This window comes from Pinus tabuliformis, chromosome 4_2 (genome assembly GCF_031772625.1).
Source record: "Pinus tabuliformis cultivar Carrire ecotype Pingquan chromosome 4_2, CPIR1, whole genome shotgun sequence".
In the NCBI taxonomy this organism is placed as follows: domain Eukaryota; kingdom Viridiplantae; phylum Streptophyta; class Pinopsida; order Pinales; family Pinaceae; genus Pinus; species Pinus tabuliformis.
This window is the reverse complement of record NC_142304.1, coordinates 907047482-907074219: the sequence shown is the minus strand read 5'-3', so window position 1 is coordinate 907074219 and position 26738 is coordinate 907047482. Positions and strand designations below refer to the sequence as shown.

General features: G+C 34.1%; 1 protein-coding gene across 1 annotated transcript in view; it reads right to left on the bottom strand.

Annotated features, from left to right (window-relative positions):
• Positions 1-8338, bottom strand: part of LOC149172619 (serine carboxypeptidase-like 20) — a 382145-nt gene extending 373807 nt beyond the window's left edge. Inside the window, exons 1-9 of the mRNA XM_089427753.1 lie at positions 8014-8338; positions 7603-7748; positions 7246-7322; positions 5514-5636; positions 5319-5421; positions 4717-4751; positions 4494-4595; positions 3956-4036; positions 3146-3376 (exon numbers count right to left, since the gene is read on the bottom strand). Coding sequence (XP_089283879.1) covers positions 3146-3376; positions 3956-4036; positions 4494-4595; positions 4717-4751; positions 5319-5421; positions 5514-5636; positions 7246-7322; positions 7603-7748; positions 8014-8177 — 1062 coding nt within the window. The 5' untranslated portion in view covers positions 8178-8338. The remainder of the gene's footprint in view (positions 1-3145; positions 3377-3955; positions 4037-4493; positions 4596-4716; positions 4752-5318; positions 5422-5513; positions 5637-7245; positions 7323-7602; positions 7749-8013) is intronic.
• Positions 8339-26738: the final 18400 nt, after the last annotated feature.

Sequence of the window (26738 nt, the reverse complement as noted above, 5' to 3'; positions counted from 1 at the left end):
ACTATACAAGGCCCGAGTTCAATTCCTATATGGTTATAACAAGAAATCTACATTGCTCACTTTACATGGGTACCATCGTCAATATGGGGAAAGTTACCATGAGTTTCCAAAAGATTTATTTCCAAAAACAAAAATCCTTTAGGAAGGAAAAATCATGTTGAATGACACTTATGGTAATCTACAACTCAAAACATGTGAAAGCATTAAAGAAAGGACATGCCACAGTTAAACCAACATAGGCAAACTCGTAAAAAAAGAAAACTTGAAAGTAAAGTCAAACTTTATAGGCAAGCCAACATTAGTATTGGGATGACTTATAAGGAAGGGAAACTCATGAGACGAATGTTTAAAAAATGAACCCAAAAAGACTTCAATAAATAAATTAAGACCAAAGTAAAAGAAAGTTCTAACTAATTTGTTTCGAAAGAGTATTATTGACAAAGGGTCCAAAACTTGTGAGAGTTTGTGTGGGACTCGAAAACAAATAAAAAGAAGAGCTTTGATCCAAAATGGAATAAGATAATCAAGGAAGTTGAATAGAGGAACTGAATAGTTCCCTAGTGTACTTTATTGTTTAAAAAGTTATATAGCTTAACTAATATAAGTTTAGTTAAAGTTTAATTGGTTTTTTTTTTTTTTAAATTCATAAAATCGTGTAAGTTACTTGATTAAGAAAAATATGTTAGATGAGTACATTGGTGTTCGGTAAATAAAATAATGGATGCATGGTGATAGGGAACATTGACAAAAATCTAATAAGTTCTAACAATGTCAACGCATCAATTGATGAAATATAGCAAATAAGTAGTTAGACGAATAAGGTGTAAGTCAATTGGGATTGTTAGTTTATAATCAGATATGACAGAGTTATGTGAGCTTAATGCTTTCTTGGAAAGTACATACCTTAATCTTTCGTGAGTGACTAAGAGGTGGATGACTACTTGACTTCATACTACACATGGTATTTCCACTGATTTAATAAAAGGTGGAGACGTTTTGATCTTATATAACATAGGTATATTATGTGATGCTCCATCAAGTATTAGTATATTTTTTTAAAAAGAGGGGGTAAATCTCTCTCAAGAAGCATTATATTAACTTTAGAAACAATATTTACAATATTTACATAGTCCCATGATTACAATAGTTGGGTTAATAGAGGGCAGCCCAACATGTATAATGGTGGGTCGAACCCTTGTGGGGAGGCTAATAGCGTACTTGCCCTCCCATGTAGAGTGTTGTGTGGTGTGCGGAGGCTAATAACGTGTTGATATTAGTATAGTTATATAAATTGAATGACTCGTAATTGTTGATAGACATCCATTTGTATTAGACATCAAGACACTTATTTTTCTCTTGATATCATATTGCACAAAGTTAAAAAAAAAAAAAAAAAAAAAAAAAACAAAAAAAAAATTTAACTAAATTATAACTTTATTTTAAATTAGTATTATTATTATAAAAACATTTAATATGATTTAAACATATATACATTTAAAAAATTATGTAGTAATGAAAAAATATGGTAGAACAACAATAACCAATAACAATTCAATGATGTTTGTGGACATCATATTTTTTTAATTAAATTGAAAAACAAAAAGGTCATAACTACTATTGAGATAAATCTCAACTCTTTATCTTGACTAGCAATAAAAAAGATATTTCATGGAGGTTAAATCCCTACCATCCACCTAGTAATTATTGATAATTAAATTAAAATTTTAAAAGTTCTATTTTAAAATAAACATATCTATCAACATAAAATTCATTGTCTTTAGAAAATTAATGTCTATAACATGTCGAAAGTGCATTATAATTAATTTGTAAGCAACTATTTGAAGCGGACCCATAAGGAAGTGAATCATGAGAAATCAAAGGTCTAGAAAACTTGATCACAAAATATGTTATATAAATATATAGAGAGCATATGTTGTAGAGTTATTATAGAGAGCAATGGACTCTAGTGATATATTGTTTGAGTGATATTGAAGAATCCATGGAGAAGCCAACAAAGAAAGCAATGAGGTTGAATATTAAACAATCAAATTGTTAAAGTTGATTGAAAGATCATGACTAATTAAGAATTTTATTGTGGAAAATGGATTTGTTAGACATTGTGAATATCATTCTGTGAAGTGGAAACCAGAGTAGGAAGGACAAGTTTAAGATGAGAAACAATTTTTAAGCTATCAATTTCTCTAAGGAATTGTAGCCCATTTGTATATACAACTCCATAAACATGATCTTTCAAATATGATGTGATTTTGCATTTGTTATTAAGTTGTAAATTTTAATTTTTATGGTTTAAATAGATTAATAAATTTGAGTTTCTTCATTATTAGATTCTTCTTCAATCATTCTTACCATATATTTTTTATTTTGATTTTTTATAAGTGTATTTTGTATTTCAATTTTTGCTAAGTTTAATAGGTAAATAACTTTAATTTTAATAATTTATAGTAAAAATATTATTTTTTAATTTGAAATTTGATTTTTAATAATGTAAATATTTTGAAGAAATCATTAAACTAAAAATGATTTTTATTTTAAATAATAATTTTCATCCGGAGTAAGAATCATTTTTATTTTAAATAATAATTTTCATCACATGGTTAATTGGTGCTTGATTGAGTAATTTTTTTTAAAGTAACTAATTTAAAATGATTATGGACCCTTTATGGAACTCTATTATGAATTCACCAATATAATTTTGAATCTTAAAAAATATAATTATAAAAGTTATTCATAATATCGAAATCCAAGAGAAGCCCACTATGTTATATTAAGCTTGAAATCAGCCATCATCCAGACTTAAGATATATGAAGGATAAGACTGATCAAATTCGATTGTATTAAGGTTATGGTTAATGTGAATGAGAGTTAGGATACTTATATCAATCTTATATATTAAGCTTGAAATTGGCCATCATCCAGATCTTAGGTATATAGGCCGACCAAATTCTATTATATTAAGGTTATGCTCAAAGTTATTGAGGGTGAGAGTACATGGGAAGGTAATCCAAAAACGTTCGGGAGTTATTTTGATTTAAGCTTTCAAAGAACTCGTTTGCTAGCCCTGCTATGAATATCAGATTAATGGAGAAGCAATAAATATTTGTGAGGAGAAAGTTCAAAGCATTACCACGGCACAAGGGTCATCTTGCTGACCAAGTTGCAGCTGTCCATCCAGGCATTTTGAACTTTTGAGCCGAATAAGACTAGATAATCTCCATGTTTCTAGCAGGTACTCAGAGAATGCTGATTTCTTTGAGCTTCTGTTGAGATTTTCATCACTGCTTCGTGTTTGCTTCTTCTCAACGGACCAGAAGCACAGTGGGTCCAAAATATGATTTGGGTACAGCCCGAAAAGATTCTGCATTCCATGAAACTCAAATTAGTCAACCCTAGGTGTCGTGCTCTATATGTTATAAGTACTTTAGCGTTCAAGGGAAGACTGACATGAGCACCATTAGTGGGGAATAAAGAGCATTCAATGAGCAAAAGAGGTGAGTTCTAAGTCTATAGATATTAATTATGACACCTGGTATTGAGAGCTGTATTATTTTTTCTTTTTTTTCTTTTTTACTATGTATGCAGTAGGTTTTTATAGATTTATCTAAACACAGAACTGACATGGTCATCCCTCATGAGATGGGTATTAAACCCCTCACCATATAAGCCAGTTGGTAGATTTGAAACATATCGAGGTTGGGAACATATTTAAGATTAGTTTGAATGATCTTTAGCCTCACTGCTAGTTCACTGCTATAGATATAGATCCTGATAGATCACTTAACGCACTGTTCAAGATCTTAATTCATAATATTTTCTTATGCTTAAATATTTAGAGATCTTCTCAATAACTGGTAGCTGTGCAAGGCCCCTGGAGAAGTGGTTGTCCTTGTACATAATATTTTATTCAAACTTGCCATATTGACACTACAAGTATTACCTGCCATACTGCTAGCATTTTAGACATACAAGCATCACCAGTTGGATTCCAGTAACTTCCATTACAAGCTTCTTTCACTGCCTGCACCAATACCCAAATTGTAGAATTTCAATTTAAATTTCATTTCGAATGCCTGAAATACGAGTGTAGTCCCAATTCAACCAAATTACAGTATGGAGAACGTGAAGAAAGATATTCACAGATTAATATGGAATGAATCTGGATTAAGATGGAGATTGAACAGTTAAAAAGGACTAATTATTTTATTCTATTTTGCGTACTTTAAAATAATAATGGTTATCATCATTTGTTTTATATTTGTTTCAGGTAAGAAAAGGCCATATACCCTGAGAAGAAAAGCAATATGACAATGTGTATATATGTATGAATATATTTTGAAGGTTTATGATTTGTAAGATATTTTTCTCGGAATAAAAGACTCGACTCATATTAGTGTTTTTCGTTCCGTGTATCTATATATATATATATATATATATATATATGGAAATTCATAGTAAAGATGCAACGTGAATGGCACCTGGTATAATTCATCTGATATGAGGCCCATTCCATGGGCAAAAGGCACTTTTGAATTACTATCAAACATGGGATCTGCGGCACCATTTCCTACCATGTATCCCTGTAAAATTAATTGTACATGAAATTAGATTCTGTTCACTGAAGATGTCATACACATTTGAATTTGGAGGCCAATTATTCAAAAAATGCTAGTTTCAAGTTGGCTGGCAAAGTTGTCAGACCTTGAGATTCATGTGTTTCATCCCTGCTTCATTTCCTGTTTCAAATAAGAAAAACACAATGTGATATGAATACATCAAAATAGGACTGTTAACTTTAAATCTAACAACTCAAACTCCGATTTCCTCAATTAGAGAAAATCATGTTACCAACATATATAGGAATGACATGTTCCAAGTCAATATCACAGGATGAAATGTTCCAATTCAAGATCACAGGACAGCCTCAAAAGTCAATGAAGAAATATGACCAAATTAAAGGTGTTCTATTTCGTTCGTAATATTTGCATAGTTTATGCTCACTGAAAGGCAGCAAAATCAGTTTCACCAGGTTAGTTCTGAAAGGCCTTACTTGAATTCAAGTAACACATTTCAGCACTTTGCCTTACTCCATATCAAAACGTTCCCTTCACTGCACAGTAAGGCCTCTTTATAGTATCATCATTCCTAGTCAAATCAATTATGCCTTTTTATGGTATCATCTTTCCTAGTCATATCAACTATGGACCGAGCAAGTGCTGAATACTACTACCATCAAAACTACCTGACCATAGCATAAAAGAAACTAAATGAAACAACAAAAATGGGCACCCCCTGTGTTATACCATTGACTATTTTCTGTGCCACCATTGGAACAAATATACCAGAATAAGAATCTCCTGCTATGTACATCGGATTGGGTAGAAACTCGGGATATTCCTCTAACCACTGCAGGAAAAATTAATAAACTTTATCAAGCTGTAGATAAGTCTTCATATTCTGAAATCAAGGATCCAAATATGTGTCTCATAGAATAAGACCTTTATGAGGAAAGCATATACATCCGAGACAGTCTTAACATCTCCAGTTACATAGTCTTCCGTTGTATTGGAGTATGAAAATCCTGTTCCGACAGGAGAGTCCAAAAAGATAATGCTTGACACCTGCAAATGCAACAAATTGCAGGGTATATATGGTAAATTCATTTCAGTTCTCATGACCAAAACTAGTCTTTCCACCTCCAAATGCAAAAACTTTCAGGCCCCAGAGTAGATATTGGAAATTTATTTGACATCTCATGACGAAAATTTAATCTTCAAAGTATTGCATAGGATTACTCAAGGCTCTATGTGGATGGATAGGCCAAGATTCAAATGTTTTCAAGGAGTGTCACTGAAAGAGGATCATAAATATGTAAATTTTACGCCAGAAAGAAGTAAATGACACTTACTGCTTGTGTACTTAAAAGAGCAAAAACCATCAAACAGGAACTTATGCTATATGCACATGCTTAAATGTATATGGACAACATCAATCTCATTAGTAAAGACTAACTACTCAAAAGAATTCATAGAAGATGGCAGCTCTTTAAAAGGGGACAGGCCCTTTTAAATAACTATCTCTGAAATATAAACAAGAATATGTGAATTCCATGGCAGACATGTACATCAACCTCCACCAAAGGATTTTTTATACTACTTGTATGATAAAAATGATACCATTGATATGAGCATGGATAATGTCCTTATGAACAGCCCTATTTATAAAATCCTGCATATAAGAACGAAGTTGTAGTTCAAATGTAGATGCATAAATATATACATACAAGCATGCACAGTTATATGGCTGTGACATGAACAGGCATATGGATGTCACGCCATATAATACTAAATAAAAATACAACAAGCGGTTTTTTGATATCATTAAGTTGATCCATGTGCCTTGACAGCCTATGGGAGTCATGTAGAGTGTAGGATCACTATTTTTTTAAATTTAGTTCTTTGTAATATCATTAAATTGATTTCAGTACCTTGATGTACCAGACAAATAATTTCTTGTCAGCAGTGCTTTAACCAGAAATTGGACCAATTGAGCTAACCCTTAATAATTGGTTATTATTTAATTATTATTAAGTATTAAATTTTCTCCCTTAATCTATAGAATTTTTACACACTTAAATTGAATTGAATTTTTCTTTGCATGACTATAATTTTTCCAAATAAATTCAACTCCCCAACATTCTCCTATATTTTCCTAAACTTTTTTCGTCTATATTTTTCTAAACATTTTTTGTTGCATGATGATGCATGCCCCCTAACCGTTAAGGCTTCAAACTATTTCACACAGTTTAATTCCAGAAATACTGCAGACAGATATTTTTCCAAGAAACAAAAGTAATTCTGGCTACTATGGAGAGTCTATCATTCACATAATTATGGCTACCGTGGAGAATCTATCATCCATATATATCTATATATATAACTTTGTGTGGATCTTCCATATAAGGATTTATGACCATTACATAAACCTGAACCTGAACCGAGGGCTCTTCACAACTTATATCCTGAGGTGTTCCAAGACTAGACAATCTCGGAGAGGGATTCTGCACAATAAAAACACATAACAACCCCACAAACCCAAACCTTGAATATGTTAAACCTGAGTTGATGCGTGCACATCTATCCAGTATTTCATCCTCATCCAAACAGTGGAAACCTTGATTAAATCCATTTCTACATAATACTAAGAAGGCAAGGAGTATTGAAGTTGTACCTTAGACCAAGAATCTGGATTTTCGTGGACCTTCGGCAAACTCTCAGAGGTTTTATTCAGATTAAAATAAAATGGACCTGAAACACAGATGGGGAAAACCATTTTAGAAAAATATTAAAAAAACAAACATTTTAGATGGTTACAGTGACCTTTCATTTCCGAATTTTCACTTTTTAACGGCTTCAGATACCGCTGATGCTCATGAAGCAAGTATAGAAATCACCTCTCACATTTCTGTTTGTCTATAGTGAAAATTTTGGAATATTCAGTTCTCTAGATAAATCATTTATTTAAATAAAAACCCAAGGAAAAAAACCGAAGGAGCAACTGTGAATAGGGATTCCAAAGGATTCTGACCATTCTCATACATAAATCCACTAAAGCTAGAGCAGCCAGGGCCTCCAGTGAGCCAAAGAAGAAGTGGGTCATTTTCTGGATTCTTCTCTGACTTGACAAAATAGTAGAACAATTCTCTTTCGTGAGCCTCGTCCACAGTAACATAACTGCAATATAAAGTAGTGTCTAACCATTTGTTCACTTAATACATTCATAATCAACAATGTGTTACAAAGATGTCTTACGTATACCAATTCTAATATCAATTCAATTCCAACATGTGAGAAGCTTTGTGCATCCTCTAATATACATAGAAATAAAAAGATAGAAACTACAACTGAAGTTTGAAGATAAATAGATTCAATAATTTTCTGTATTATCTGTTGTAGATAGACAGAGTATTTGAACAGTATGTATGCATATGGTAATTACCCAGTATATATGTCTGAGCGAAGTTTTCCACTGAAGCCTGGGAAATACTCCAGTCTTGCACTTGCAGGTGCTCCTTCACCCATATGAACTGAGTACAGTAGTGATAAAATTATTGTATAAACCACGTATAGAGTCACAGATTGAATGAACTGGTGGAAATCCATCGTCGCTCAGGGAATGTTTGGCAGTTTTATGTTTTTTCAGAGAAAAACATTGGCCATTCACTTTTGCAGAGTAGGATTCTGGTGAACCGTCGAACTATGCAAGCAACAAAGCTAATAATATATACGAAACAAAGATAATAATATATACAAGACAAATAATTGATAACTGGTTGAGTGATATATATATCCTTGCAGGGTTATAATAGATAAATGAAAATATAACTTTATAATTCACTTTACTTTTTGTGTTATTTTTTATAAATAGAGAAATGAAATGAAATGAAATCATATTTTAAGGTTAAAGAGATCAAGAATAGCTTCTAAGATTATTAGTTTTTTATTTTTTTTTGCAATTTAATTTTTTTCAGATTCAAATCCATGATGAGTTGGTCCAACCTTCCAACAATCTTCTCCCTAAAAACAATGCCAAGAAAGTGAGACTAACATGTTCTCATAACTTTCTCTTATGTTTTTGAATGCATCACATTCCAAAATGAAATCTTTTTCCTATTCCACAGCTTCAAAAGTGCAAAATGTTATTGTTACTAATATCACTGAACCCATATTGTCAAAAAAAATTAGACCAATATTACTAATTGTTATTGGTTAATATACATAACTATTTAAAAAAAACTAAAGCACATTAGATAATCTTCTTAAAAAACAAATTGTCTATACATCTATCTCTAAATATGTAATCTTTAAACTATTTCCTTATTTCCTTATATCCCACTAAACAATTTTAAAAAAACTTTTGGTGTTATATGAATATACATAAATAATATTGTATATATTTATTAAATATAATTATATAATTTCACACCAAATAAAATCATTTATTTGACATTTATAGCATTTGCTTTTATATGCCACTCCTTTTTCTTTCTTTAAAGCGTGCTTAAAAGTTTTTCAAATTGTGCTTTTGCGATTAATGGTAAACCTTATCTTTTGGCTACACCATTCAATTTTTAATGGTCTAAAAGCATTGAGATTGTCCTCTACTTACATGAGAGTTTGGGTGCATTGTTTTATTGGTTGTCTCGGACGTTTGTCGTGTGTAATGCGAATCTGTATTGCATTAAAAATATTGATACTTTATCTATGCACGTACCTCTGGATTAAAAAAGGTAGCACGCTTCTAGAAACACAAGTTATACTTATTAGGAGCATAAATTATATTGTACAGATTAATTAGTTAATTGATGTAGTCTTTTTTTAATATTTATTCATAGGTTGGAAATTTTAGGTAGTAAGCTCCTTTATTTATGGCGGAGAACATAAGATCAAAGAAAATAAGTTTTTATGTAAAGATTGAGTCAATTTTTTCCTATCTAGTTTGGGATGTAAAAGTATAAAAAGAGTAGTGGAATTTTATCTAAATTAGAATAGAAAGGAGTTGAGGTAAAAGTTATAATACATGATGGAAAAAAAGATTTTTTTGAAAAATAAGAAATATGATGTAAAAGTGTAAAAGGAGTAGTGGTATCTCATTTAAATTACAGAATTACAGAATGTAGTTAAAGTAAAAGTTATTCCACATAATTTTTGAGAAAAATGTATTTTTTAGAAAAATAAGAGTGATGTTTAAAATCTAAAAGTTATTTTTTTTGTTAAAAGTAGTAGATAGAAATATCTAATTCTTTCATAAGCAAGTTTGAGGGAAGTTGTGGAGCAACAACATAAAAGAAATTATAATGATAAATGGAAAAAATATAATAAAACTTGAAAAGATATAAGAGGGAGTCTTTTCTAATTTTGATTATATAAACTCAAAAAGAGAAGGGTGTGATATTTCTAGAGGGTATGACAAGGCTAGAAAATACTCCCACTCTTATGTCTTTGGATAAAAATGAGTTTAATCTAGGAAATCAAAAAATGCAAGGCTCAAGAGGGAATCTCACAACCTATGCCTAAGAAGGCCTCTATTGTGGATGGATTTACCATTTATTTCTATAAGCTTCATTAGAATATAATCAAATTTAATCTAATGTAAACATTGCAATCTCTTCAAGGGACATCTAAAAAGAGGAATGGAAATTAATTCTACATTTTCTACATTAATCCCTAAGGAAGTTAATCCTTCCTACTTTGTTGATTCAAGCCAATCTCGATATGCAATGTTTCATACAAGATGATGACAAAAATCATAATCGATGGGCTAAAGAAGTTCCTTCCGAGGCTTATATCTAAAACTCAAGGGGGTTTCACGGAAAGAAGGAAAATTGTGGACAACATAATCATTGTCAAAGAGGCATTTCACTCAAGTCAAATAAGAGGAGAGAAAGGTATGATCATTAAGCTAGATATGGCCAATGCCTTTGATAGAATTCATCTTTCTTTACTCTTTGATGTTACACATATTGTTGGATTATATTCGCCATTTATTTGTTTGGCATCTTCTTGTATAAGCAACCCATGGATTGCCAGCTTGTTTAATGGAAGATCTTCTAGCTTTTTCAAAGTGAGGAGATGGCTTCGACAAGGATGTGCATTGTCCCCTCTTCTTTACATGATTATGGCAAAGTACTTGAGTAGGGAACTAGAGGACGGGAGACGAAGTTACAATATACAAGGAATGAAGATGGTCATGAAGGTGAGAAGCATCAACCACATTAAGTTCATTGATGACACCCTCCTTCTCATAGGGGCCTCTTTAATTATTGTAGCTAGATTCAAGGAAATCCTAGACATGTTCATCAAGGTTTCCGGTGGACTAATCAATAGTATAAAAATCCAAATATATGCCTAGAATGTTAGCAAATGTATCTTAATATTTATGTTCAATGTTTTTTTCATTCTCCTATGAAGAAAAATGTCATTCTTTTAAGTATCTTACTTTACCTATTTGCCTCCATTCCTCCTCTTTTCAATCCTAATAATAGATACGTACCAAATCCAAATCCAAATCCAAATATAATTAATGGGGTGCATGTTAGCTAAATCTAGTTGGTAGGCTTGTTTTAACTAAAGTGTTTCTTTTATCATTACCTATTTTTTAGTTCTCTGCAATTCTAGCTCAATAACTAAGAAGATTTATTTGGCAAGGAATAAAGTCAACTTCTAAAAGATTTCATTTTTTATGCAATGGTCCATCATTTAATCATCCAAATATCATGGAGGTTTAGGTATCGAGGACCTAATGTTGATGAATCTTGCTATTGGTGCTAAGCTTCTTTGGAGGTCAGTATCAAGAAAATACCACTAGTGAAAGAAAGTGGTATATGAAATACAATTTACTCTCGAAAGAATGTAGTTTCTAGATGAAGCTCACCAAGGATGTCCTATTGGAATCTTAATGAGTCAGGAATCATAATAATAAAAGAACAACTGATTTGGATTGCAAGAAATGGGAAAATCAACCCCTAACAAGATATTATCATGGTACATTGATTTCTTATGGAATTTTACAATGTTGTGCCATTAAAAGGATGGCTAGAAAACAATGGGAAATCAAAATCTTTGATATTTCTTCCTATGAAAAATCTTCATGAAAGTGGGGAGGTTTAGACTTCTGGGCTCCACCTATTCACCTAACCAATCTAATGGCTTCAATGGAACAAAATCTACATGGTTGTGCCCCTAGGAAGATCGAGGACTCAAATTATAAAGGTTGGGGCTCAAATCATTACTATGTGAAGCAAGGTTGTAGCCACCAAATTTTCATTTTTCACTCAATCCCAAATCTACTATTTGGAACAAAAATTGGCATTCAAACTTATTTTCCAAAAATTAATATATTTTCTTAGACTTTATCCCATGATAAACTTCTAAGAATAGAAAAATTGAAAAAGAAATGAATTCAAGGTCCTTGAAGATGTGCTTTCTACCTCAACAAAGTAGAAATGTCCCACTACTTGTTTATGGACTAGTCTTTCACTTTGGGGGTCTGGTCTACAATGGTTAAAAAACTAGAGAATCTATTCAGAAATTCAAATACTTGAAACTTGGCATATGCACTATATAGGTTCCTTTCATTAAAAGTCTAAAATGTCTAGCCACGAGGGTGTCACTTGAGGAAAAATACCATACTGCATGCGTTCATATTAGGGGATATATATTGAGGAAAAAATGACATAATATATTGGGGGATATATAGGGGGTAAAATGTTTTTATATTTGCAAGTATAAAAAATGTTAATGAAAAAATGGATACCTACAATATCTAGTGAAAGGAGGGGTGTTTTAAATTGATTTAGAGGTATTTTCAAATATGTAGTCAAATTAAGGGTACTTTTTAATATGCCATAAATGCACGTGATATGTGAGAGGTTCATTTAGTGAAGCCCTCATGTATCTAGATTTCCATGAACTATGTCATCTTTCAACAACCATCATCTTAGTTGGAGATGGTGGTAACTAAAGCTAAACCAATGATGGTAGAATTTTTCAACTCTAAAGAACTTTGATCATTCCAGCTCATGAGTTAAATCATGAAGAACAACAATGGTTGGATCACATCAATCTTGGACCTTTCCCTCCTTCCCTTCTTACAGAACAAGGATCTACATTATGATGCAACTTCAATTAAGTGACCAAAAATTACAACAATGGAGTGCATAGCAAAAGACCTATTTTCCTCGTTTTGATGGTGCCTCAAAAGGGAACCCAAGGGTAGAAAGTTTGGGTGGGTTTCTCATAAACCAAGGAGGGAAAATAGAATACACTTATGCTTGGAGCCTAGGAATTATTTCTAAGAATATGGCAAGGGCCTATGCTCTCATAACATTGGAGGCTTGCTAACTCCCTTTGTATTCATAATCTCTCAATGTTAAGGAACTCAAAGTATGTCATTCATTATTTGGTTTTGGGCACCATCCCTATATATTACATATTAGTATCAACATTCTTGAAAATTAGGTAATGTTTGTCCTATATTCCTGAAGTGATATTTTTTCATATACTCAAAGGAAATAATCACTTAATGGAAAAATTTACAAATAGAAATGTAGTGGAGAAGATGGAAAACATTGATATTAGTGATAATGTCAATGTGTGATCAATCCCATAATGCTATTATTAGTCCCTGCCTTGCGAGGGACTATAGCATTCACCTCGCGATCAAAGTGCATTGACTATCAATTATTTTGTTGAGTTTTTTTCAATTTTAACCAAAGTTTTGGGAAAATTTTGAATATTCCTATTTTTTTGTAAATTCAAAAATCATTTTGTAAATTTTGGAAATCTTATTTCTAATTTTCCACTGGTTGAACGAGGCTTGATGGGATATAATTCCCCTTGTGGAGGGTGATTTATTTTTGTTATCTTTAGTGCCTGAAAAATCATTTTAAAATAAAAAAATACTAATTTTGTGAGTGCCCATTTCATTGGTAAGTGCTATGATACTATAATCCCTAAAATTGTTATTGCTTTGTCCAAAGATGCTCGAACGTACGGGGTTGTAGGTCCCTTACATAAGAGGCGGGGGGGGAGGGGGGGGGGGGGATTATGTCCTATTAGTGGGAAGTGCAAGAGAAGGGGTGTACAAGAACTGTAGGAGCAAGGACTATATCGAGGTAAGCTTTCTTCCTTTTCACTCTGCATAAGGCTAATTTAACACTCTAGGAGAAATTTACTTGGCAAGAAGAAGTGCTCAAAGAATATCGCGTTTTAAATTAATATTATATTATGAATTATATTAATGTTCTTATATTATTGTGCAGAGGTTCGAAACAAGTAATGTTGATACATTGTTGATGGCGAGGGTGCAGGTGTTAGGGATAACCTCCCTAATCTGGCTGTAATTTCTTCAATGTCCGGATCAACTTCTCTTTCTCTTTCCCAATGCGTATCAGTCATTAACTGATAGCCTCATTGTCCCTCCGAATTCCTTTTCCTTTCCAAGTTGGCAAAACAGTGGCTTTATTTGTATCGGCAGTAATTCTAAAAGAATTATGCCAACACACTATCAGAGGCCTTACAACACTATCGCGGCTTTGCAAAGGAAGGACTTACGCAACACACTATCGGGGCAGTAATTCAACAGAATTACTTTATAACATAATCTCGCTTTATATTGTCTCTTTTACCATTTCCCCGATGTGATATCGCATCGGCGATCGCTATCGGCGGGCTTTGCAATGGAACACAGGCTCCGACAGACCCGATGGTCTATATATATTCTCCCCCTATGCTGATTTCGGGTCCGGATCTTTTCGGGGTCTCGTTAGTCGCTCCTCCGAAGTGTTACAAGTCCTCCGCGGACCCGATCCACATTATAAGCTGCCTTTATAATTTCGGCGGGTCCGGTTATCGGCGGTCGCCACAATTAACAACTTTCCCACCTCCGAAATGACGGACCCGACGGTATATATATATCGTAGTCTATTTTACTTCGGCTCCGGATATGGAATGAACAGTCGGAGGGTTAGCGGACCCGACGCCTTATAGAAGTTGCTGAATAATATTTCGGCTCCGGATTTCGGAGCTCGGCCCTTGTTGCGCTATGGCTCCTTTCGGACCCGAAAGGCTTTATAAACCGGACTCTATAATAGATCGGCTCCGGGATTTCGGAGCGGATCCTTCCACTATCAACAAGCCTTCCGATGCGATGCAAGGGTTCAGCGGACCCGATATGGATTACACTTGACTTGATAAGGGTTTCGGCTCCGATATATGTCGGAGCTCCCACAATATAGTTCTAAGTCCCTTCTTCGGTGCAATATTTAGTCACGGACCCGATATGGGTCTAGACCAATATTAATAATCTCCCACGTCCGCTACAGTGGCCGCCAATGGAAAATTGCATGAAATTTTAATGTAAACAGGAGTATGCACATAACTTATAAAGGATGACTAAAGGCCTGTGGATGCATAAATGGTAAGGAAACGACCGAATGCCAATTTACACAACAGATACACCATACGGAAATATTAATACAGTTCTACATAATCAACACAGAGAATAAGAATCTATGCATGCATATTATCAGAAATCATTGAATAAGAAATGCCAAGAGGAAGTTTAATAATAATGTTGTGGCCTCGCTCCTCCCTTCTCTTTCTCTTGAGAGCTCCGCTTGCCTCTTTATTTATAATCATGGATAGGCCTTCTCGGTCCTTATCCGATACAAAAGCATGCTTTACAGAATGATTTAAAGCGTGAAAATCTTTACTACAGCTTATCCATCTGAGCATAAATAGCATGTTTTATTTCTACTTTATCCTATTTTTTAACTAAGAAAACATAGAAATTGCAGGCTAAAGGACCCCACTCCCTTGCCTGTAGATTTTTTTGGATTTTTGGAATAATTTGGAAGATTTTTCCCCTCTGAGTCATATGCTCCCGCATCAGACTCCCAAGGTAGAAAAATTTCATGATCTCCTGATCATGTGTTCAGATCTATATTTGCCTGGATCCCATATCTTGTGCTGCCATTTTCCACTTGTCGCTGCTTCTGTTTGTTGTTCCTCTCCAGGTCTCCACACTTTATGCTGCATCGCCGCACTGACTAGGCTTTCATAATCTTCTGCTATCTTTCTTTTGCTGCTTCTCCTTTGTTTTACTGTTGTTGACCTCTTCTGGGATACTGTCATCATTAGTTTTCTAATGCTTTCAATCTCTTGGTCCAATAAATCTCCCAGCTGTTGATTTCTTGCTGTCTGTTGAGCTAAGACAACTTGCTCAGTTTTTACTCTCTCTATCTGTACTGTCACTTGCTGACTTCTTGCTTCTATGCTGGTCCCTGTTCTGACTGCCACCCGATCATCCACACCCTCTTGTCTTCTGGAACAGAGAACTTCTTTTCCCTTCATTTGAATGCTCAACTCAGTCAAATGTTCCTCAACACCCGCGACAATACCTGCATTCATAGAACAATTTTTAGAATAAAACCCATAAGGCTTCAGTGCTTCTTCTTCTGCTGTCAATGTTGTCTCAACTGTCACCATAAATGTTGTTGCCGCTGCTGCCATAGATGTTGCTTCCTCCCAAACTTCCTGACCCTTTGCAACATTCTTTGGCTCACCACCTTCTTTGACAATCTTTAGTAATTGTCCACCATCATCTTGATTGATTTTTTCAATCAAATCAAGTTCTTCAAACATTGTAGCCTCATCTTCTAACATTGTAGCAGCTCCAAAATTCTGCCCCACAGTTCTCTCTTGGCTATTTAGGCAAGCCAACTCTTTATTGTCACCCATGGAAACAAGTTTCTGCATATGAGACATGACTGTCTTATCTTCTTTTTGCAACAGTTCTTCTTCCCTCGAGACAATTCCAAGTGATGGACTGTCTTCTACATCACCTGCACTCACAAAACACTTGTTAAAATTAAAAACATAAGGCTGCTCTGCCTTATCTTCTTTTGGCAATAATTCAATTTGCTGCTCTGTTTTCTCCTTCTCCTCTGTCAGCATATCAGCATGCTGATTCGAATTCTTAGCAAAATTCATGAGACTATCCATTAGTCTTTCTTCCACACCATCTGTTATAATGATGCCTTCCTGCTCTTGTCCACTGTACTGAACTCTTTCATTTGCAATCTCCCTGTCATACTCTAGATTCTCCAACAAGTATTCCAACAATGCAATTTCTCTGTGGCATTGTTGCAGCATTTCATCATCACTTACAGTCCCTGCATTCACACACAAACTGTCAGTTTGAAAATCACAGAGTTCAACAGTCTCAATTGTTGCTTCACTTATCGTGCTACAGACTGATCTACTTCTTCTGCATCCATAAGAACTTCCTCTTGTGTTGTAGCAGCTTCACAAGATTGCACATCCTCCTCAGCCCCTGTAACCACATCAAAAGTATCAGCTACATTATCCAGTTGGTCTGGATTTATCCAATAATTCAAGAAATCATCAATGATCTCCTCTTCATGACTCAACGGTATACTTATCATCTGATCAAGGTATTCCTTTTTTCCAAGTAACAGGGTTTTTGGATTAGTCTTCTGTTCCGGCTCATCTTCTTCTTGCAAAGGCAACAATGTATGATTGATACCATCCTTTCCAAACTTGTAGGTGTTTCTTTTCCCATCATGTATGGCTCCTTTGTCATATTGCCAAGGTCTTCCAAGCAATATGTGACACACATCCATAGGCATCACATCACAAACAATTTCATCTTTGTACTTGCCCACTTGAAATTCCACTTCACACTGTTCACTTATCAACAGTTGATGTCCCTTTTGCAACCATGACACTTTATAAGGTGTTGGATGCTTCCTTGTCTTCAACTTCAATTTCTCTACTACTTTTGTAGAGACTAAATTATCAGTGCTGCCACTATCAATGATCATCTGGCAACATTTCCCTTGGACTTTGCACACTGTCCTAAATAAAGTCTTCCTTTGTGGCGGTTCAGCCATCTCCTTTGCTGGCTTAAGCAAGACTTTATTAACTACCAGAGATTCTCCTCTTTCTGGTGTATTTTCTTCTTCTGCTACTGCTGCCACTGGCATCTCTCCCTCAGCTGGAGCAACAATTGCATTCCTCTGCTTTGTTTCTGCACTCTCTGGGCACTCAAAAGCTCTGTGTCCCAGCTTGTTACATCTGTAACATCTTATTTCTCTGCCTCCTCTTCCTCTAGAAAAACTCCCTCTACCTCTTGCATCACCTCCTGTGGGTGCATGCTGGGTTGAGCTACTGCTAGCTCCTTCTCTAGGTGTTGTAGATCCTCCTCTACCACCTTGACTTCCTTTTCCTCTGAAAGTCCCTCTCCCTCTGGCAGACTGCTTCCTCATGAGTTTTTCCTCAGCTTTCAGCGCTATCTGATAAGCTTCCTCTACTGTTTTAGGAGACAGCAGACTTATCTCATCCTGAATGTCCATCCTAAGGCCATTCATATATCTAGCCACCTTCTCATCTGTGTCTTGGGTTTCTCCAGCTCTTATGCTCACTTTATAAAACTCTTCTGTATATTCTTTTACTGTTAAAGCTCTCTGTCTAAGATTTTGCATTTGTCTAAACAATGTTTGCTGATAATTACTTGGCAAGAACTTACCTCTTAACTTTGCTACCATCCTGCTCCAATTCTTGATTGGCTACTTACCAAGTCTCTTCCTTTCTGCCTGCACACCATCCCACCAGAGCGCTGCATGGCCTATTAACTTGGTGACAGCAAACTTTACTTTCTTCTCATCTTCTGTTTCTTCGTAATCGAAGAATTTCTCCATGCTATTAATCCAGTCAATCAATTCTTCTGGATTCAGTCCTCCTTGATATACCGGTACTAATTGATTCCATGGCCTGGCTGTGGATTTCAACACTGACTGAAAGAACCTCATCTCACGAGTAACCTTTACAGCTTCCTCCTCTTCTGCAACTTCAATTTCGGGCTCACTGACATCTCCATCATCTATTTTTCTGTCTGAAGTTAATGCATCCACTCTAGCTCGCAGCTCTTCTACTGTTTCCATTAGTTCATCATTTGCAACAGACCGTCCTCTTCCACCACATCCTCGTCCTCTTCCAACTCTGAAAGCCATCCTTCTCCCACTCCTGAGAATCAATTCAATGTCAGTTGATGGCTCTGATACCACTAATGATGGCGAGGGTGCAGGCGTTAGGGATAACCTCCCTAATCTGGCTGTAATTTCTTCAATGTCCGGATCAGCTTCTCTTTCTCTTTCCCGATGCATATCAGTCATTAACTGATAGCCTCATTGTCCCTCTGAATTCCTTTTCCTTTCCAAGTTGGCAAAACAGTGGCTTTATTTGTATCGGCAGTAATTCTAAAAGAATTACGCCAACACACTATCAGAGGCCTTACAACACTATCGCGGCTTTGCAAAGGAAGGACTTACGCAACACACTATCGGGGCAGTAATTCAACATAATTACTTTATAACATAATCCCGCTTTATATTGTCTCTTTTACCATTTCCCCGATGCGATATCGCATCGGCGATCGCTATCGGCGGGCTTTGCAATGGAACACAGGCTCCGACGGACCCGATGGTCTATATATATACTCCCCCTATGCTGATTTCGGGTCCGGATCCTTTTGGGGTCTCGTTAGTTGCTCCTCCGAAGTGTTACAAGTCCTCCGCGGACCCGATCCACATTATAAGTTGCCTTTATAATTTCGGCGGGTCTGGTTATCGGCGGTCGCCACAATTAACAACTTTCCCACCTCCGAAATGATGGACCCGATGGTATATATATCGTACTCTATTTTACTTCGGCTCTGGATATGGAATGAACAGTCGGAGGGTTAGCGGACCTGACGCCTTATAGAACTTGCTGAATAATATTTCGGCTCCGGATTTCGGAGCTTGGCCCTTGTTGCGCTATGGCTCCTTTCGAACCCGAAAGGCTTTATAAACCAGACTCTATAATAGATCGGCTCCGGGATTTCGGAGCGGATCCTTCCACTATCAACAAGCCTTCCGATGCGATGCAAGGGTTCAGCGGACCCGATATGGATTACACTTGACTTGATAAGGGTTTCGGCTCCGATATATGTCGGAGCTCCCACAATATAGTTCTAAGTCCCTTCTCCGGTGCAATATTTAGTCACGGACCCGATATGGGTCTGGACCAATATTAATAATCTCCCACGTCCGCTACAGTGGCCGCCAATGGAAAATTGCATGAAATTTTAATGTAAACAGGAGTATGCGCATAACTTATAAAGGATGACTAAAGGCCTGTGGATGCATAAATGGTAAGGAAACGACCGAATGCCAATTTACACAACAGATACACCATACGGAAATATTAATACAGTTCTACATAATCAACACAGAGAATAAGAATCTATGCATGCATATTATCAGAAATCATTGAATAAGAAACGCCGAGAGGAAGTTTAATAATAATGTTGTGGCCTCGCTCCTCCCTTCTCTGTCTCTTGAGAGCTCCGCTTGCCTCTTTATTTATAATCATGGATAGGCCTTCTCGGTCCTTATCCGATATAAAAGCATGCTTTAAAGAATGATTTAAAGCGTGAAAAGCTTTACTACAGCTTATCCATCTGAGCATAAATAGCATGTTTTATTTCTACTTTATCCTATTTTTTTTAAACTAAGAAAACATAGAAATTGCAGGCTAAAGGACCCCACTCCCTTGCCTGTAGATTTTTTTGGATTTTTGGAATAATTTGGAAGATTTTTCCCCTCTGAGTCATATGCTCCCGCATCAATTGTGTAGAGTGCTTAAAGAGTCCAGAGATGTCAGAACTCACGGGGTTGCAGGGCCATTGAGTAAGTGAAAATGGGGGGGCTAGCTACTATTATGTTGTTGTGAGGAGAAAAGGTGCGGGAGAAGTGCGAGATAAAAGATTATATCGATTCAAGCTTTCTTCCTTCACATTTCACATAAGGATAATTTAACACTGTAGGAGAAATTTACTTTGCAATAGGAAGTGCTCAAAGAATATCATGTTTTAAATTAGATCATATTATGACTTATATTAATGTGCTTATATTATTGTGTGGAGGTGCGAAACAAATAATGTTGATACATTGTGTCAAGTGCTTAAAGATGATATGGATCCTTAATACACTTGTATGCTTTATTTGATATATCCAAAGTGACTTGATATAATAGATTCAAAGGACAAAGGGCAAGTTTTGGAGTGGCAATACTTTTTCAGTTTTCTCGAAACATGATTAATTAATTAATATACATATGCATAATTAATTAATACTAATAAAAAATTCGAGGGAGATGGGGAAAGTTGTGGAATGACAAGTCTTTCAAAGGAGGAAGTACTCATGGAGAATTGTTCGGGCAGTTGTTGACACAAGGCTATTGAAAACTTTGCATTTTCTATTGCTTGTTAGTAGTGGAATGATGGTGCTTGTATTTGCAATTTTATGAAATATTAAGTGAATTGTACTTTTCTTCGGAAGAATGGTTTTGTCGAGCAGAGAACAAAAACATTGTTCTGTAATGTTTCATATGTTTATGTACACGTGTATGAATTTCTCTATACAACATTATATATCATAGAGTACATAAAAAATATAACAAAAAAACACATAGGTGTATAATGTAATGATAATAAAATGAGAATGAAGTGAATAAAAACACCCCACTTAGAAAAGTTATTTCTCTCTATCATTGTCTTTAACAATATCTATTCTACTTGTGTTCATTTTCCCATATTTCATTTTAAATTAATATTTCAAAGCTATTTCCACATATTTGTTCCCAATTTCTCCGCACAATCTTTTTGATGTACTTCCTCCACATTATTTCACAAAACTAACCTAATTAAACAAAATAAGAGTGTAACTTTGGTAGATCTAATTTTCCTATGTAAATTTCAGAGACTTTGAGTTAAACTGAAAATTATGACGATCATTTTCAAATATTATTAAACACAACTTTAACTTTCTAGAGATGTTAAACAAGTATTAAGACTCCATATAATCTTTAAGCGCTACACAGAGGGTATCAATGTTATGTGCTCCACACCACACAATATTATAATCACATTAATACAAGTTTCTCCACCCAAAGAAATCTTTGCACAATGAAACATTAACTATGACCAAAATTTTATTTAATAATAAATTTCGATCTCTAAAAACAGTGGGGACTTGTGATACAATAAATTATTTTGTTGAAGTTGAAAACAGGATAGTACATTGAACTATGAGTTTATTTTTCAAATAATTATGGCAAACTCCATATTTCATTTTGCAATAGTCAATGTTAAATTAGTATTTATAATTGGTTTAGTTATAAACATGTACATTTTCTTTTTTTTTAAGCAATTAAAAATTTAAAGAACCTAGGCTAGAATCTCTTTATACATGTTCCCTCTCCACATATATAAAATTATATCAAAGTTTTAAATATTTATCTAATAATTAAATATTTAACTTGTCAAAGGGCATTTGGAGAATACACATTATTTTTGTGATCATAAGCTTGTAGTGAAAACTGGAAGCCTTAATTGTAGGAGCTTATTTCATTGTGCGGAGTAAGCTTCCTTCGCACAGTGAACACTTTGAACAAGAAAGCTTCGCACAATGAAACATTAGCTATGACCAAATCAAATTTAACTTTAACATTATGAGAAAATCAAACTTATTTAATAATATGTTTTTATTAATAGCACTCGTTTGGTGGTCGAAGTGTGTTGACTACGCATTATTTTGCTGAGTTTTTTATTACTACAATTTTTATATCTGTAGATTGAAGTGCATTGACTATCGATTATTTATGTCAACGTATTAACCATAGTTTTAGGAAAAGGTTGAATATTCCTATATTCCTATAAATTCAAAAATCATTTTCTAATTTCTCGAAATCTTATTTCTAATTTTCCATTGACTAAACAAGTCTTTTTTTTAGTCAGTATCTAATATGTAAGTTGAAAATTTAAGAAATAATGTGACAATTGTAACCACTAATTCTAGTTATGTGGTTTGTAGAAACATCCACCAGGTGTTTATCATGAATTTTTTTAGCATACATGTCATGAATGCATGTTCAATTATTTTTTAGGGGAGTTGATGACAAATAGATTTCTTTTTGAGGTTGTATGGTGTTTCTCAAGTAATTGCATGATGTGAGGGAATTTCTCTGCAAGCTTATTACGAATGAAGGTGTAAAATGTGTACCATTGTTTCAGGGAAATAGTGCATTCTTTCTTCTATATGTGAGTACTTAGAGCGTTTATAAAATATACATTACAACCCTATTGAAATGAGGTGAAAAGTTCAAAAGGTGGATAATGTGAGAGTGCTAAACTCATGTATACAATATAAGTTATTGTCAGGTAGTTGTTACATCTGAATTATTTTTGTGCTATGAAATTAGAACCTCTTTTTTCTCTTATTTCTATATATTTAATATAATTCATAGTCACGAGGAAGGGAAAATTAACACAAGTAGAACAAATACAATTAAGAAAATGATAACTTTGCTAAGAGGTGTGTTTATGTTTTATTTATTGTCATTTAAGTATTATTACATTATGCAACTCTTTGTTTTTTTTCTATATTTTTTATGTACTCTAACTAAAACCAAGTCTTTTTCAATTTTCAAGAAACATATAACACTTAGAGTTTTGGATCCAAGACAACAATTACAAAGGAAAAAGTACTTTAAATATTTCTATAAAATAGTTGTATGTGTCGAAGCTAAGATCTATTTAGTATTTTACCTATATGCATAAAAATAAGATTCTATCTCGTAACTATGAACCTCATATTAAAATATACACTAGCAATCACTTAGCGTTATTTTCTTCTATCTTTACAAGTAAGCTCTTACTTAGTATGAATTATAATGTCCTTTTAAGCAATGATTTTAGTGCATTATTTGTGAACATGAAAAAAAATCGGATTCAAATGATGTGACAATAGACATGGACAAGGGAGTAGAGATGACAATGAACACTATTACAGAAATAGATATCGTAGGAGAAAAAATGAAAGGAACAAAAAACGGGGAAGAAACAAAAGCAAAAAATTAGTTGTGTCTAGGTTTAATTAATTGTATATTAAATTTTCTTCTTGAATTAATTAAATTCAATGCTCACGAATAGGCAAAAATAGATAGATTCTATGCCATTAATGATTGAAAATATCAGAAAAAATATAACAAGGAGCAGTTTTCATGGGATCTTTTTAGTTACATATTGAACTTTTATGGACAAATCAAATAAGAAAAAACTTTGTGTAGATTTAACAAATAAGAAAGTCGAAATGATAATAACATTTCTTATGCCAACACAATTTATTGAACAACATGAAGCAAAACTTATTGCAAATATTTTTGTTTCTATTGAAAATTTTGAAATTATTCCAAATCATAAATACAATAATGGTGATTGTGGAGAAACTATTTGTATAAATAGCTTTAGCATTGTATAAAAATATTATCCTCTTTCCATAGAGCACCAATTCTTTCCAAATACGACGATTGCAAATATGTCTCGTAGTCAAGATCCATTTCCAGTTGACACAATTGGTGCCATTGCAATTTCCGCAAGACAAAAAACAATGCAACTTGTATTAAAAATTAAAGACGACAATGTAGAATAGGACAGGGAAGAAATAAGCTTTGATTTATTTGAATGGTTCATTGCTACAAGTTATTTTCCATCTGTTATACGATTTACATGTTTTTTTTACAAATACCACATATGTAACAGGTTCAAGTACACGAAAAACGTCTTTAATCATATCTTTCAATTCAAAGACAATTGTAAGAAAATATTTTCTTGCTCATCTTGCTAAAAAAATATAGTTAGAAAACAAGAAAGAGTTTTATGAACTTCACAATTGATGTTCATATGTTCATTGAAAACATAAAATAAAGTAAAAAATCTAGGAAAATTGCTTTCTTCGACAAGTGGAATATGCACACTAAACTTTATTATATTGTAGCTATTATGTGTATATATAAATATAGATAAAGAAGAAGGATATAAATACATTTTATTTCGAGTTGCTAAGCCTTGGTTTTCCATATCAATTTTACAACACTTCCAAGGGAAACTTACATCGACTAGTACATACACGAATCCATTTGAGACTGCATGTATGAAATGGAGTAGTCCAATTACAACTGCTAGAAATATGAATGAAACTATGGTTTATTCTACCATTTGCGATGAAGAGTGTCACTTTGTTTATTTCCATCAATTAAATTGTATCATACGTGCAAATGATAAGACTAAAATATATTGTGTTCTAAGATTTGTGGAATTAGAGAAAGTATTACTTAATCTACATTTTTTTCCTGTGAGAAATACTATGCAGACAAATTAATTGTTATTGATTTGTTGTCCTGTTTCGATATACATAGAACATTTATAATAAACCATCAAAATGTAATTATACCAATACAACCAGCCTAGATCCATCTTAATCCCATAATTATCAAGCCCCGAGAGGGATCAATTCTCTTTAGGTGAACACCTTTCTTTTGAGTACAAAAATTGAGGAAAAGTTTTCACCTAGAGAGATTTGATTCGTCTTAGAGTTTGATGGATCAAGGGTTAAGACGAATCTAGGTTGGTTATATAATACTATATAATATCTATATTTGTATCTATGTGTCTCTTTTTCATTCGCTTTGTCTATCTCACCACCAACACACACACTCTCTCAATATATATCTATCTCTCTCTCCCTCCCCCTTCCTCTACCTATCTTTCTCTCTTACCTTCTCTCTCTCTCTTGCCTATCATCTCTCCCTCACTCTCTCTCTCCATCTCTCCCTTATCACTCCCTCTCCTTCCCCACTTTTCTCCCCCTATGTCTTTCTTCTTCCTCCCTCTCTCTCCCCCTCCAACTCCATCTCTCTCTTCCCTCCTCCCTATGTCTCTTCTCCCCCTTCCCCCCAAAAAAAATCACCCTCTCTCTCTTTTCCTTCCAACTCTATCACTATCTCCCTCCCTCTCTCCTTCCCTCTCTCCCCTCCATTTATGTGTCTCCCTATGTCTATCTTACCCTTCCCTCCCTAACTCTCTCCTCTGCTCTCCTCTCTCTTCCCTCCTCTTCTCTCTCCCTCACTTTCTCTCTATCTCTCCTTGCCACTCCCTCCCCCTCTCCACCTTTATTTCTCTATGTATTTCTTCTTTCCTCTCTCTGTCTCCTCATCAAACTCCATCTCTCTCTCTCCTCCTCTATGTTTGCCTTCCTCTCTCTCCCACCATCACCCTCTCTCTCTCTCTCTCTGCTCTCTATCTTCTAGCTCTCTTACTATTTCCATCCCTCTCTCTTATATTTGTTCTCATTATAGTATATTTAAGAAAGTATCTAAATTAAAAAAACTCAATTGATTGTTAAATATTAAACCTATTTTTAGGAACAATCATGTCAAAGAAAATATAATAATGAAAAACTTAAAAGAATCGTGCACCATCTTTCTTATATTATTGTTAATCACTTTGCTTGCTCTAATTGCTTGAATCCTTATTTAAGATGGATCTATGTTGATTCTTAATAATATTATTTATATTATATAAATTTCACATCTTTATATATAAATGTATTCTCATTTTTTGACTTTATTAAAATCTTACCGCTTAGATTTAATTAAAAAAATATTATGAAATTAAATGAAATTAAAATATTTATAAATTATTTTGATTGTGAGATAAATTATGGATTTTTGGTTTGTGGTATCGATAAGCCATGATATTGTAACAAAGCCTATTTACAAGTTAATAATACTAGTGGTAAAATGGGGTTGAATATCTATGGTTAAGAATCTTGTCATATTGTTATAAAATATTTTGATCGTGAAATAAATTATGCTTTTTGGGCATGTGCTATTGATAAACTATGGTATTGGCCCATGGTTTTGTAATAAAGCCTATTTACAAGTTAATAATATCCATGGTAAAGTGGGAGTGAATTCCATAGTTAAGAATCTTGTCATATTGTTATAAAATATTTTGATTGTGAAATAAGTTATGTGTTTTTGGGTGTGTGGTATTGGTGATCCATTGTATTGGCAATCCATGGTATTGGCACATGGTATTGTAACAAAACCTATTTACAAGTTAATAATATCCACATTAAAGTGAGGGTGATCATCCATGGTTAAGAATCTTTTTATATTGTTATAAAATATTTTGATTGTGAAATAAGTTACAGTTTTTTGGCATATGGTATTGATAAGTCATAGTATTGGCCCATG